Here is a 13,854-nt window from a genome sequence, read left to right as displayed (position 1 = left end):
GAAGTTAAAATACAACGAGTATTGGTCTCGGTTTTTTTTTTTTTTTTTTTTTATGAATAATTGTTTCTAAAAATTATACCCGCCGCCGCAGTTCATTAAGTTTTATGACTTTTATTTTTTTATATTTTATTGGTTAATACACATCTTTTTTAAATTAGTAAAGCTCTTTTTTTATTCTCTTAAGTAAACTCGGCTTTCTTTTGATTAACCCATGTTTATCTTCTTTACTTTCTAGAATCATACTTTTATTCTCTGTTGGATACATCTTTTGTATTAAATTTTCCAATATCATAATCATCAATCCTAAGCGTTCTATATCATCTCTTTCTATGACCTTCACTAATTGCTGCCTCACAAAGTCAATGGCTAATACTAATTCTTCCTTTGTGATAATAGACACTAAGCTTTCCATAGCTGAGGAGGAACTGATTAAGATTCGTAAGCATGATAATCGTCCATATTTAGCAGCTTGTAAAATCAACGTTCCCTGTTTTGTACGCCTCGTTTGACCATCCAAAAAATCCCCCTTAACTCTAAGGTTTGCCTTTGCTGTATGAATAAGCCAATCTAAAGTATCACTATGGTCTCCGTTAGCCAAGAGTCCAAATAAAGCAGATTTTTTACTAGTATCTACAGCATTGATATCAGCTCCAACTTGAACTAGTAATTTTAAAACGGGCCCTGGTGATTTACAAAATCGTGCAGCATAGTGAACAGCTGTCCAGCCATCACCATCTTGTGCATTAGGGTCAGCGTCATGCTCTAATAAAAGTTTTAACGCCTCTATGGGTTCTGGACAATAAAGGAAGAGGGCATGAACGGCTTGTACGTTATATATATTGCGGGCTGTAGCATCCGCACCTTGTTCGAGTAATAACCGTAAAGGCTCAATTGGGTTTGGATTATTTGCCACAATCAAGTAGATTAAGGTACATTCCGTTTTTGGATCTCGAGAATTTAAAAGTTGAGCAACTCTATTAGTATCTTCTTTATCGTCGTTATCTTCATGTTGAAAAAAGGAAGCATGGTGATTAATGAAATAAGTCAATGCTGCCATATTTCCTAGTTCAGCTGCTTTCCAGATGGATATATTTGGTTTAGTCTCCATAGTAATTACTTGATGATGTAGTCTACCAACACCTTTATCATTTATATCGGTAAGAAAATAAATAAATAAATAAATAAAAAAAGTATACACATATAATTTATATTACCTTCATTGATTTGTATCTCATTATGTTCAGCTAAATCGATATCTATGAAACCTGGACCCTGAATAATATATAAATAAAATAAAATAATAATTTATTATATCTTCATTTTGTTCAATAAGTATGTTTACACATTTAATCTTTACATTATTAAAAGATGAAGTGGGCTTTGACTGTGCAGTATACATTAGTTTATTCTTGATATTTAATAGTAAGAATAGGATAAAGAAAAAAAAAGAGAGAGGGAGATCAAATAAATGCTTTTTTTTTTGACTTTTGATTTATGCTAATTTTCGAAAAGTCTAACCCCTTTGAATTTCATTTTACATATTTTTGACCCTTTATTTTAGAGTGTACATGTATACATGTTTTTACTTTAAATGTACATTCTTTTTTTTTTTTTCGAAAATAAAAATATTACATAAATTATTGAGTATTATATACTTCATATATATACAAATACATACCTTTTCATTTAGGTATTACATAATTACATAATAGTAGAATAAAGCGTATTAAATTAATATGAGAAACTGTCAATTATATAATGGCATTTATAATTTAGTTCTCCTTGCTTTATTTAGCATATATATACCTTAGGTCACGTGCTTTATTGTGTGTATAATAAAGTCGTGGAATGCTAGATAAAATGTATGGTGTGATAATAATTCTTCAATAGCACTTCATTATTTAAAGCACGTTTATATTGAAATATGAATGTGGGCATCATTTATATATTCAAGGAAAATAAAAATCCAACTTTGTATAAGTACAACAGAAAAAAAAAGGTAAGAATGTTGCATCTAATTTATCAGTGGTATACTCAATTATAATTAATTACGTATATCTATAGTAGTTAACAATACTACTGTATAAGGTTTTTTTTATTGCATTATGTAATATATTATAATAGTATTTGCTTACTGCTAAGAACAATACTTTTATCCATTGCTACTTGTACTACTATTGTTACTACTATTCTAAATATTGACGGACAAAATCGTTGTATTTAAAAAAAAAAATCCTGTAACTTTGTCCTCCCAGATTTATAATAGCAGTAGTAGACTTCTGCCTCGTGCTTTTTATAATTCGAAGTACGATTTTCGTAATTAGTTTTTCTCTTTCTTCTTTCTTTTATTTTATTTTTTATTTTATTTTATTTTTTTATCTTTCTCCCCCACAATTTCTTTTCCTATAGAGTGTCTATAACATAAATATATAGTCTTATACAAAGAAAAAGAGGAAGGTTAATTTGTAAAGTTTTTCTTGGTAAGAAATTTAAGTTTTTACTTATACGTATATTCTCTCTTTTTTTTTCTTTTTTTTTTTTTTTTTTTTTTTTTTTTTTTTTTTTTTTTTTGCTAATTATCCTACCCTCCTCTTTCTTTCTTTCCCCCATGCATTTTAGGTTCAAAAGGAGAATCACATATACACACACATATATATATGTATGTATATATATATATATAATTAATTCCAAATTGCAGTTATGACTCAAACACCAACGTCGCCTATTTCACCCACTCCTTTACATACTTCATTTTTTAATGGATTCATAAACAATAACTCTTATTTCACACAACAACAAGACAGTCTTACTTCACATATAAAAGATGAAATTTCGACTATTTTCGTAGTTGGTTTCCCTGAAGATATGCAAGAACGTGAATTTCAAAATATGTTTATGTTTTCTCCTGGTTTTGAAGCTGCAACTTTAAAAATACCAACGACAAAAGAAGGAGGAGGAGGAGGAGGAGAAGATGAAAATTTCCTATTTAACAATCATAATAAGAAACAAATAGTAAGTAAATCAAATAAATGAAAAAAAAATTGACTAATCATTTTTTATTTATTTATTGAATTCAAGATTGGATTTGCAAAGTTCCGTACTCGTAAAGAAGCCATAGATGCTCGAGATATATTGAATGGACGTAGAATAGATGCTGAAAAAGGATGTTTATTAAAGGCAGAAATGGCCAAAAAGAATTTACATACTAAACGAGGATTATTAAATGAAACTCAACAACAACAAGTTCAAAATAATCAATCATTTCATTTTTTACAGCAAAAGCAATATCAAAATCCTTTTAATACTACTACTACTACCACTACTACTACTACTAATACCTCTTCTGCTGTTTATGAAGCATTTCATTCTGTTCCACAACAACCTGTGCCTAATGAACTTATTTCACCCAATGAAAGTTACTCCGATATTTATTCCGATTTAATGTCAACTCAATCTGATTCGGCCTATATTTCTCGTTCTCAATCTCTGGATGCTAGATCAATGGATTTATTTGTTACACCCTCTATTTCTACAAGTCGATTTAATACGACCAATAATAATCGATTCACATCTTCAGTTAATTTCACGGATGGATTAGACTATCTTTCCAAGTCAACACCTACTACAGATCGTACCTTTCAAAGTATAAATGCCTTTTTTCATAACATCAATAGTTCATCATCTCCACCTCCTCTTTCAGCTTCCATATCAACAGGAATGACTAGAGTCATGGATGATAATCATAACTATTATACTCAACATCAATCAACATATCATAATGAATATTCTAGCTTTACAAATACTCGTTTTCATCCTCTCCATTCATCCTCCTCTACACCTCCAAAATCATCATCATCAACAACATCATTACCACTACCACTACCACTACCATCGTCATCACCTAGTATCTTATCTCCTACATCTAGTTATCGTAGTTTAGGTGGTATTCTAGTTGGTAGCTCAAATCCTGCAGATCAAAATCCTCCATGTAATACACTCTATGTCGGCAATTTACCTCCAAATACAAATGAAGATGAGTTAAGAGCTATGTTTTCCAAATGTTCTGGATACAAAAGGTTATCATTTCGAAATAAATCAAATGGTCCCATGTGTTTTGTAGAATTTGAAGATGCAATTTATGCTGCACAAGCATTACAAGAGTTACATGGTAATCCATTAAGCAATTCTATTAAGGGTGGTATTCGACTATCTTTTAGTAAAAATCCTTTGGTAAAATTGAAATATTAAACTATTATATACATATATATATATATATATATACTCATCAATATAATTTAGGGTGTACGCCAAAATACAGTAAATAACAATAGCTATCCATTGATGAGTGCATTTAGTAAAAGAGAAACAATTACAACTGCTAATTCTACTACTACTACTACTAATTTTTGATTTTAAGTTTTTATTTATTAATGCTTATTATTTATATATATACAACAAAACATATATTCACATTGATACATTTATCTATTTTACTCACTTTTGTTATTATTACTTACTTTTCTTTTTTTTTTCGTATATGTAAAATGTATACTATGCTGGCATTCTTCTTCTTTTTTTTTTTTTTCTCATTAGTAGTTTTATAATAATTTCATATATTTTGATTTGCATAATTCCCGTCATAAAATGGAACCGTGAAAATAAAGTCAATTAATTCCTAGGGTTTAGCGATAGACCATTATTAAATTTTTTAATATTTTTTTTTTTTTTTTTAAAAATATTTGATGTCTTATGCCTTATTTTTGATCTTTTTTTTTTTTTCCTCATCATTACATATTTTATATTTATAAAGTATTATTATGGATTCATATATTGTAAGGTTTCCGAAATACATGGTATACTGTGTATTTGTTGCTTGCTTAGGATCATTTAGTAATGGCTGGGTTATTGGATCACCTAATGTACCCGGTGAGATTACTCATAACTGCCCCAATGGTAATGCTCATATCTTTAATAAAGCCTTTCCTGATTGTATACCTATGGATAATGCACTTTGGTATGTAATATATATGCATTTTTTTTTTTTACAATATACTTACTCATTACTTTCTTTCTCTCTCTCTTTCTCTTTTTTTTTTCTTCTTCTTTTAATAGGGGATTTGCTGTCGCTTCTTTTTGCGTCGGTGGACTCATAGGAGGTTTAACGGCTGGTAGTATTCAGACTAGGATTGGACGTAAAAAGGCCATTATTGTTAATAATCTTGGATATATTATTGGTGGCATTTTGATTGGCACGGCTGTTCATCAATCTATGTTTATCTTGGGTCGCATTTTATGTGGTATTGGTTGTGGTATGGGCTCCTTATCTATTCCTACCTACATTGGTGAAGTATCGACGATTAAGGCTCGTGGTGCTATGGGCACCTGTAATCAATTCTTTATTGTTATCGGTATTCTTTTATCATCAATTATCGGCTTACCCTTGGCTACTGTACCACTTTGGCGTATTAATTTTGCTATTGTCTGTATTCCTGCTATTGCTCAATTCTTTTTAATGAGTACATGTGTTGAAACTCCTCGCTATCTTGTCTCTGTGAATCGAATTGAAGATGCTAGACACTCACTACAAAAGTTAAGAGGTGACTGTGACGTTGAACATGAATTCTATGATATGGTAGAGGGACACTTTGGTACTGCTGCTGCTCAATCTTTAACTCGTTACGAACCTCAATCGTCTGATATTGAAAAGGCTAAAGTAGAAGATGTTGATATTAAAAAGGATAAACCTATTGAAGATACCAGGGCTGATACGGAGATGGATCATTTAGCCACTGCTGAAACGGTTAAAGTTCATACTGTAAGTGATGAAAGTACCTTTGATAATGCAGCTGAGGATGATGCTATAATGGCCCCAATCTCACAACGTGATACAATGAACATCATTCAAATCTTTGTTGATCCTGTCATCCGTCGTATTTCGTTTACTGTTATTCTTTTACATGCCTTTCAGCAACTTGTTGGTATCAATGCCGTGATGTATTACTCTGCTGCTATTTTCACCCTTGCCTTTGATGCTAATATGTCCAAGTATATGGCCATCGTTACTACAGTCGTCAACTTTGTTATGACAATTGTGGCTGTCATCTTAATTGACCGCATGGGTCGTCGTCCTTTGCTTCTTATTGGTGATTTTGGTGCTTGTCTCTTTTCAATCCTCTTAGTCATTGGCTATGTCTATACCATCCCCGCACTTTTAGTTGTCTCTGTCTTTTTGTATGTAGCCTCCTTTGCTATCGGTATTGGTCCCATCCCTTGGTTATTAACCTCTGAGCTTACTCCTACCTATGCTTCTTCCTCAGTTGGCTCTGTGGCTACTTGTGTGAACTGGGCTATGAATTTCTTGATAGGTCAATGCTTCCCTGTCATCTTTGCACGTATAGCAGGGTACTCATTTGCCATCTTTGCTGTCTTTGCTATCCTAGCTTTTACATTTACCTTGATATTTTTACCCGAAACCAAAGGTAGATCACTTGAGTCTATTGTCCAAGGCTTTGAAAGACATCATCGAAGATAACTTTTTTTTTTTTCAAGTACTTTTAAGTGCTTCTCTTTTCATTTTATTACAATTATCTTTTATTTTTTATTATTATTATTATTAATAAATTACGCTATTTTATCTTCCAAATGGTGAAATATTTAATATCTATTGTCACATACTAACATATCATAAGCTGATAGTATAATACTACTAATCTATATATATATACACGTGTGGACTTTGGAGAGAGAATAATTATTCCCAACTTAGTTCATCTTGTATAGCTATTATTCAGTTTCATATATGCTAGTTTAAAACCGACACTTTTGCCAGTTGCTTATTTCTTTATTTAGTAGAAGAGAGAGAGAGAGAGAGTAAGTCAAACTTGGCCACTATACATATTTGATCAACGTGTTTTAAATTATATCCATGTTCTTTTATTATATAATAGACTTTCATGAATCCTTCTCTAGTTTAAATTGTTTTTTTTTGACTTCTTCTCCTGTAATTATAAGTAGTGAATTCTAGTACAGATAATACATAGTTATCTTAACTTACAGAAATCTTGTTTCGAAAAAAGAAACCCTAGCTTTTTCGTCAAGACATATTTTATTAATTGTATTATTCACTCTTCAAAAAAAAAAAAAAAAAAAAAAAAAAAAAAAAAACGACTAAATATAGGCAAATAGCCTATAAAATAATGTTGACTGCTATACTAAAGTTAATCAAGACTTTTAATATCTACATTATCCTTTGCAAAACTCTTATTGCATAAGTTAGTATTTTTTTTAAAAAAAAAAAAAATTCTCTCAATTTTTTTTATTTAAAAAAAAAAAAAAAAAAAAAAAAAAAAAAAGGCCTCTTTTTTTTTTCCAAGTCCTTTCTCTTTTTAGTTCATAAATCGCAATAATGGAAGAACCATCTGCAAAAAGAGCACGTTTAGATTCTCTACCAGAAGAAACAACACAAACAAAAAAAAATGAAGATACGACTGATCTTTATTTAGATACAATCGATAGACACATGTTAGATTTTGATTTCGAGAAAGTGTGTTCAGTCTCCCTCTCTCAAATCAATGTTTATGCTTGTTTAACTTGTGGAAAGTACTATCAAGGTCGTGGAAAGTCATCTCATGCTTATTTTCATAGTATGGATAAGGATCACCATGTCTTTATTAATTTGAAGACATTAAAGGTAAAATAATAATAATAATAATAATAATAAATTACATGTTTAAACATTTCATTATTTTGTTTTAGGTCTATGTTCTTCCTGATGGTTATGAAGTTGATAATCCTTCTTTGAATGATATTAAGGTAGGCTATAGCATGCTTAGTTTTATTAAAATTACCTGTAGTCATCTCAAGTTTCCATAGTATGTACTTAATCCAATCTTGACAAAAGAACAAGTTCATCAACTCGACCAGAATTTGAAAATGTCTTATGATTTGAATAACAAAAAGTATTTGCCTGGATTTGTGGGTTTAAATAATATTAAAGCCAATGATTATGTTAATGTCGTCATTCAAGCTCTTGCACATATCCCTTCTATTCGAGATTATTTTATTCTTGAAGAATTTGAAAAGAAAGGATATCCTCAATTAGGTATTGTTATTGTAATTCAAAAGAATATATATATATATGTATATACATGTATACTAATATATATATGTATATACATGTATACTAATATATATATGTATATGTATAAAGTATGTAGATTTGGTGCGTTAATTAGAAAAATGTGGAATCCAAAGGCATTTAAGGGCCAAGTGAGTCCTCACGAACTATTACAAGAAATTTCAAATGCAAGTCAAAAAAAATTCAAACTAACGGAGCAAAGTAATGCTATTGACTTTTTATCATGGTTTTTGAATACATTACATAAAGATTTGGGAGGAACAAAGAAAAAGAATAGCAGTAAAGTGATTCTATAGTGTGAAATGCAATACCATAAAAATTGATGTCGTTTTTTTTTTTTTTATATTTTAGGTATTATTTATAAACAGTTTCAAGGTGAAGTAAAAATTGAATCACAGGATTTAAGCAGTATAAATGCGAATGGAGATAAATTCATAGTAACATTGGATACACCCTTTAAGTCAGTTGTTTCACCATTTTTGTTCTTGGCATTAGATTTGCCACCTGCACCCTTATATCAAGATGAGAAAGAGAAAGACATTATTCCACAAGTTCCCTTAACAACTATCCTTGGCAAATTTGATGGTAAAAAGATACAAGAGATTGCCAATCAAAGGAGAAAATATAGCATCGTTCGACTTCCAGAATTACTTATCTTTCATATTAAACGATTTCATAAAAACAATTGGTCAAGTGAAAAGAACCCCACTATCGTTAACTTTCCTATTAAAAACTTGAATATGTCAAATTGTAAGATAATCAATCAGTTGCGATGGTGACAGTGTTGCTAACCCTTTTCTTATTTATTTATTTATTTATTTTATTTTTTTTTTTTTGAAAAAAAAAGTTACAACTAATCCAAATGAAGAAACATTAGAAGATCATTATGACTTGGTAGCTAATATTTGTCATGAAGGTAAACCTGATCCAGGACAAGGAACATATAAAGTTCATGTTCGTCACCGTGGTACAGGTCAATGGTATCAAATTCAAGATTTAATTGTAGAAGAAATTATGCCCCAAATGATTTTCATGTCTGAAAGCTATATTCAAGTAAGTAACTGATTCTATGTATTTATTCATCAAATCACTTATATTTCTTTCATACTAGATTTGGGAAAGAAAAAAGAAATAAATGAAAATTTATATATATAAAAATAAAAAAATAAAAATATTAAACAAGTTGCTTTGAAATATATTCATCAGTTAAAGTTTCAGGTTCATAAATGTCAAATCCCTATCATAAATGGTTATTATTGTTTAGTAAGGATGATTTAATACTTACTCTGTTAACGTCAATTTTATTTTGAAGATAGGTCTTTGCTGATGCATACTGTAAAAAATATATATATATATATAATTAACATTACATTGGATTAACATCATCTTTATTAATTACTTACCAGCATATTTACTTCTGCTTTACAAGTTGAGGGTGACCAATAAATGAAGAGTAAAGGAAAGTTCTTTCTTCCATCATCATGTTTCAACTAGAAAAAAAAAAAAAAAACCGGTTAATACCAAAGTATGAATTCAATTTTCTATCCTACCTCATAACTTAAGATGATGAAACGAGGTGTATTCTCGGGTAATTCTTTTTTTTTTTTTAAGAAAATTAAATGAGTTTCATGTCATTATATTCGACTGTCACTTTCTATATATCTATATATATGTGTGTGTGTGTGTGTTTTTGTTACCTTCCACCAAGTCTTCTAGAGAAATGTTTTCCTCGTAAACTTCATCTTCAACAATCTTTAAACTTTGGCGGTCAATTTTTACTTGTAAAAGAAAAAATATATATATATATATACATATACAATGAAAAGAGACGAAGAAGAAGAGGAAAAGTGTTAAAAAAAAACTAAGCATTGATGATTCAAGTAATGTACCTACAAATAAAGGCTGTATTTCCTGTTTCATATTTTGCAAGACGAAAGTTTTTAATCTTTTGTACTAATTCATCATCAATTTCACAAGTTGAAGTACCACTCTAATACAGCAAGGACATTCATTATCAATCTACGTGTATTTGTTTATAATTATAGTATTTCATTACCATTTTAAAATGGATAAATAGAGGTGAAAGAATACTAAATAATAACAAGTGCATGCTTTGTAGTAAGATGATTTCATCAACTCCGCAAAAAAAAAATAAAAATGAAAAAAAAAAAAGTGCTGTATTTGTTACATGATTAAAATAATGGATTAGACAATAAAGTAAAGAGCGTAGCAAAAGGGTAATAATAGTAATAATAAGAGTGTATATAACGTCGTTATTTATGCCTAGTCACAAACGTTTTGTTTAAAAGATAAAGAGTCTTTGTCACGTTTAAGCGAACATATTCAAGATCCAGTAATTCTACATTATCTTGTTGCTGTATAAAAAAATATAAATATATATGCATATAGTTGTGTATTAATTTAGAGCAAGACAAAAAAAATTAGATTATACCTTTTCAAGCAAATCATCAAGCTTCAAGTCCATTTCTAATATAGCTTTATCTCGTCCTTTAAAGTGCATAGCAATAATAAATGTACTTGGTAAAGGTGATATAATTGAAAAGTAGATATTGGGACGTCTAAGATAAATAAGTTAGAATATTATATATGCATGCATGTATGTTTATATGTATATTACCTGTTTTCAGGAACAGTACTTTCAGTAATAACACCTTCTTTCTCTAAATGATGATGTGAAAATTTAAAGGGACCTTTAGAGGCACTTTTAGGTGTCTTTCTAGTTTTCCCTCCTTCAACTTCAACCCCAATACCAACTGAATTCTTGGTTGTCTTTTCACCTCCACTCTGAATCCTTACGTTCTGTAAATAAGCTTTGTAACTCTCTAATTGACTTTTTAAATAATTATTATGATCCAGAATGATTCTATAGACACTTTCTAAAGAAGTTATCTCTTGTACTATTTTTTCTCTTAGATTCCCTAAATGATTTAATTCTTGAGTAATTTCTTCTACTAATAACTTGTAATGATCTTTATGGTCGATGACGCCTGCGTCTTCTAATTCCCGTAACATGTCTTTCACTTTAATTCCTTTTCTTACCAACTGTACATCTTTCATAGTAGCTGCTGTTTCTGCTATATAATCCAAATCAAGAGGTTCAGACGCAAGATGAGGAAGGGAACGAATCAATTGAACGTAGATTGCCTTAGTCTCCATGTAGAGAATATCATTTTGTGTAATATTATTTTCTGACATGAGTGCAGTCGTAAGATCTACATAGATAATATGATTAAAATCATTAAAAGAAAAAAACAAAAAAAAAAGCAAAAAAAAAGCAAAAAAAAAAGCAAAAAAAAAAAGCAAAAAAAAAAAAAAAAAAAAAAAAGAAATAGAAATAGAGAATGCGTGTACTGCTATTATTTTAATAATGCTACCTTGAATAGGTATTTCCCATCGACTAAATAAAGGTAATTCAATGGTTTTATTTTCTTTTCGAGATACTTGATTAGGTACAGGCGCTAGATCATTTATAAGAATACGAAGATAATCTTTCTCTTTAGGTGCAATGATATCTAAATGACGTTGAACAAGACTATATGTACTATATATTTCATTTAAAGTAATATGAATTTCGATATCCTTTTTTGAAAGTGCCATGTATTGATCCATCTCTAATTTTTCATAAAAATCGCCTACTTCACATAATTCATTTAAGAATTTATTAATTCTCTGTTTGTTTTTTTCTACAAATGGATTTGTTGGCAGCATATATGTTTCCTTTGCATAAGAGGGCCTATTTGCCAAATTTTGTAACATTTTTGCAACCTAAATATGATATGTAAATCTAATCTGATCAATCTCTAAATTATTTATCTAAGATTACCAAAGTGAGAGTTCTTCTAGGTGCACTAGAGGGTACAGTATCTAATAACATATATGCTCTTGGAGTAACGATAGCAGGATTAATAAATCTTAAAAAGAAGAAACCTCCAATCATTGAACAGACAGAATATTCAGATGCAGTTGGATTCTTTCTTCTTGTAAGAGAACGAATCTGTTTACATATCCAACGAATACCATAAGGAACAGAGCTTGTAGATGAAATAATGGTATTTAAAAAGCTTTCTGCAATGTCCATTAGTTGAATTAAACGAGGTTGAATTATGTGTTGCACATGTTCATTACTGGCAGCTATCTCTGGAGTGACACTTCGAGGTAAATCAGACGGTAAATATCCCTTTTCACTTTCTATCTGTGCTATCATTTGTTCATATACTTTAAGAGGATTAATTTCAAGATTCAGTTCTTGATCCTCAACAAGGTCTTTAATTTTTGAGATAAAACTGATTTTATATAACTTTGTCCAGGACTTCTTCTAGTGTAGGTTGTCATCATACGAGAAACAGGCGTATTAGCTCTTAATAAAGAACCAAACTCTGTTGATGTTTCAAACTGAGCTGCTAAAACATTCTTTTTTTTTTCACATTATATACATAAGAGTCTAAAATAACGATAACAAGAACAAATACACTTACTTGAAACATAGTTAACAATAAATGTTCTTCTCTACTTTCATATTGATTTCCATATAAAGTAAACATGACAGTTTGAAGTAATGTATCAATTTCGGATAAATTTACAAGTCTACATAAAGTAGCAATATGTCTTGGTTCGCTTTGAAGAATAAAGAAAAAATTTCCATATAATTGTAATCGCCGATCATCTGGAAAAGAGTCACCATTTTCAATACCATGTTCTTCAAGATGAGATGCCATTTCATGTTGCTATATGAAAGTTGATGAGAGAATAATAAAAGAAGTAACCAAGTTTTAATGACAAGTTTTTTTTTTTTTTTTCTATTTATTTAGTAAATACCTCATCTAGAGCAATTCTATTTTGAATTAATAAAGCAATACGAGAATCAAGATATCTCACATCTCTTTCTAATACAAAGTTTTTTTTTGATTGACTAGAAATCTTGGTTTTCAATTCTCTTAAACTTCTCTGAGCTATTTGTTATGTATATAAATAAATAATAGAATTTTTTATTATTATTTTAAATACCTTTAGCTAATTCATCTTCTACTTCATTATCTTGTTCTGCAGCCATAGAATAAAATGCAGAGACAGAATATCGTTTAGAATTTCGAGCTGATTTATTACGACTGGAATGATGATTATTAGCAGCAGCAGCAGCCACTGCTCTTGATACTATTTGACTTGTCCCTGAATTGCTAGGGTATCCATATGCTTGTACCATACCATTTTTACGATCAGTCATCATTCAATAAAATATATAAACGATTGATATAACTCAAAGTATTCTTTTCTATACATTCTAATTGTAAGATTTAATTTGATTCATGTTTATATTGTGTAATAGGCTTACATTTAATAATTTATATTATAGGAAGACACTTTCCAATTGATTTTAGAGATGAAGACAATTTTTTTTTAAAAAAAAAAATTAAAAAAAAAAAAAAAAAAAAAAAAAAAAAAAAAAAAAGAGAGAGAGAGAGAAAGAAATAAAGTTACTTTTAGGGTCGATTATTAAGTAACACAAAGACAATCAACAAATAAATAAAGAGTTATTCTTCTTCTTCCTTTTCTTTATTGACCAATTTGCATGATTCTTTTCAGTTATTAAAGATATAAACGCGTAAAGAAAGTCATTACACTCATCCACATTTATATTGGTGATGTCAACAAAGGAATCCATAAATAAGAATACAGTTTAATTTGCTAAAAAATGGTTA

General features: G+C 29.5%; 7 protein-coding genes across 7 annotated transcripts; 4 read left to right on the top strand and 3 right to left on the bottom strand.

Moving 5' to 3' along the window:
* Positions 1-43: 43 nt before the first annotated feature.
* BX663DRAFT_536856 (ankyrin repeat-containing domain protein) lies at positions 44-1,439 on the bottom strand. Its single transcript, XM_051530642.1, has 2 exons — positions 1,358-1,439; positions 44-1,272 (listed from the first exon to the last, which is right to left on the bottom strand). Exon 2 carries the CDS (start codon positions 1,106-1,108, stop codon positions 155-157), a length of 954 nt encoding a protein of 317 aa, XP_051381786.1. The 5' UTR covers positions 1,109-1,272; positions 1,358-1,439; the 3' UTR covers positions 44-154.
* Positions 1,440-2,349: 910 nt separating this feature from the next.
* On the top strand, positions 2,350-4,567 carry BX663DRAFT_89150 (uncharacterized protein). The gene is made up of 4 exons (XM_051532345.1): positions 2,350-2,480; positions 2,620-3,012; positions 3,079-4,230; positions 4,300-4,567. The coding sequence occupies exons 2-4, from the start codon at positions 2,701-2,703 to the stop codon at positions 4,408-4,410; spliced, it is 1,575 nt and encodes a 524-aa protein (XP_051381785.1). The 5' UTR covers positions 2,350-2,480; positions 2,620-2,700; the 3' UTR covers positions 4,411-4,567.
* On the top strand, positions 4,121-4,610 carry BX663DRAFT_474306 (uncharacterized protein). The gene is made up of 2 exons (XM_051524221.1): positions 4,121-4,230; positions 4,300-4,610. The coding sequence occupies exon 2, from the start codon at positions 4,431-4,433 to the stop codon at positions 4,602-4,604; it is 174 nt and encodes a 57-aa protein (XP_051381784.1). The 5' UTR covers positions 4,121-4,230; positions 4,300-4,430; the 3' UTR covers positions 4,605-4,610.
* Positions 4,611-4,850: 240 nt separating this feature from the next.
* Positions 4,851-6,622, top strand: BX663DRAFT_474304 (major facilitator superfamily domain-containing protein; the record flags this gene model as incomplete). The annotated part of the gene is made up of 3 exons (XM_051524220.1): positions 4,851-5,014; positions 5,113-5,675; positions 5,787-6,622. The coding sequence occupies 3 exons, from the start codon at positions 4,851-4,853 to the stop codon at positions 6,530-6,532; spliced, it is 1,473 nt and encodes a 490-aa protein (XP_051381783.1). The 3' UTR covers positions 6,533-6,622.
* A 707-nt stretch (positions 6,623-7,329) lies between these two features.
* Positions 7,330-9,318, top strand: BX663DRAFT_512463 (uncharacterized protein). Its single transcript, XM_051528010.1, has 7 exons — positions 7,330-7,690; positions 7,756-7,812; positions 7,873-8,101; positions 8,210-8,416; positions 8,489-8,887; positions 8,985-9,190; positions 9,249-9,318. The coding sequence occupies exons 1-7, from the start codon at positions 7,406-7,408 to the stop codon at positions 9,270-9,272; spliced, it is 1,407 nt and encodes a 468-aa protein (XP_051381782.1). The 5' UTR covers positions 7,330-7,405; the 3' UTR covers positions 9,273-9,318.
* On the bottom strand, positions 9,319-10,323 carry BX663DRAFT_512461 (uncharacterized protein). The gene is made up of 6 exons (XM_051528009.1): positions 10,194-10,323; positions 10,031-10,127; positions 9,835-9,915; positions 9,688-9,731; positions 9,541-9,627; positions 9,319-9,470 (listed from the first exon to the last, which is right to left on the bottom strand). Exons 1-6 carry the CDS (start codon positions 10,245-10,247, stop codon positions 9,378-9,380), a joined length of 456 nt encoding a protein of 151 aa, XP_051381781.1. The 5' UTR covers positions 10,248-10,323; the 3' UTR covers positions 9,319-9,377.
* An 87-nt stretch (positions 10,324-10,410) lies between these two features.
* Positions 10,411-13,379, bottom strand: BX663DRAFT_531576 (Rho GTPase activation protein; the record flags this gene model as incomplete). The annotated part of the gene is made up of 9 exons (XM_051530391.1): positions 10,411-10,512; positions 10,590-10,716; positions 10,776-11,370; positions 11,533-11,923; positions 11,982-12,421; positions 12,457-12,568; positions 12,634-12,882; positions 12,974-13,107; positions 13,163-13,379. The coding sequence occupies 9 exons, from the start codon at positions 13,377-13,379 to the stop codon at positions 10,411-10,413; spliced, it is 2,367 nt and encodes a 788-aa protein (XP_051381780.1).
* Between the last annotated feature and the right edge of the window lie 475 nt (positions 13,380-13,854).

This window comes from Cokeromyces recurvatus, assembly GCF_025118155.1.
Source record: "Cokeromyces recurvatus strain NRRL 2243 chromosome Unknown BX663scaffold_16, whole genome shotgun sequence".
Classification (NCBI taxonomy): domain Eukaryota; kingdom Fungi; phylum Mucoromycota; class Mucoromycetes; order Mucorales; family Mucoraceae; genus Cokeromyces; species Cokeromyces recurvatus.
This window is presented reverse-complemented; position numbering and strand designations above follow the sequence as displayed.

Excerpts from the sequence above, each read along its gene's own strand:
- BX663DRAFT_536856 (XM_051530642.1), bottom strand. The coding sequence starts at position 1,108 with ATGGAGACTAAACCAAATATATCCATCTGGAAAGCAGCTGAACTAGGA.
- BX663DRAFT_512463 (XM_051528010.1), top strand. The coding sequence starts at position 7,406 with ATGGAAGAACCATCTGCAAAAAGAGCACGTTTAGATTCTCTACCAGAA. Across the intron at positions 7,691-7,755 it reads TTAATTTGAAGACATTAAAG|GTCTATGTTCTTCCTGATGG; the intron begins GTAAAATAATAA and ends ATTTTGTTTTAG. Across the intron at positions 7,813-7,872 it reads CTTCTTTGAATGATATTAAG|TATGTACTTAATCCAATCTT; the intron begins GTAGGCTATAGC and ends AAGTTTCCATAG.
- BX663DRAFT_89150 (XM_051532345.1), top strand. The coding sequence starts at position 2,701 with ATGACTCAAACACCAACGTCGCCTATTTCACCCACTCCTTTACATACT. Across the intron at positions 3,013-3,078 it reads ATCATAATAAGAAACAAATA|ATTGGATTTGCAAAGTTCCG; the intron begins GTAAGTAAATCA and ends ATTGAATTCAAG. Across the intron at positions 4,231-4,299 it reads CTTTTAGTAAAAATCCTTTG|GGTGTACGCCAAAATACAGT; the intron begins GTAAAATTGAAA and ends AATATAATTTAG.
- BX663DRAFT_474306 (XM_051524221.1), top strand. The coding sequence starts at position 4,431 with ATGCTTATTATTTATATATATACAACAAAACATATATTCACATTGATA.
- BX663DRAFT_512461 (XM_051528009.1), bottom strand. The coding sequence starts at position 10,247 with ATGCACTTGTTATTATTTAGTATTCTTTCACCTCTATTTATCCATTTT. Across the intron at positions 9,628-9,687 it reads TCATCATCTTAAGTTATGAG|TTGAAACATGATGATGGAAG; the intron begins GTAGGATAGAAA and ends TTTTTTTTCTAG. Across the intron at positions 9,471-9,540 it reads AAGCAGAAGTAAATATGCTG|TATGCATCAGCAAAGACCTA; the intron begins GTAAGTAATTAA and ends TATTTTTTACAG.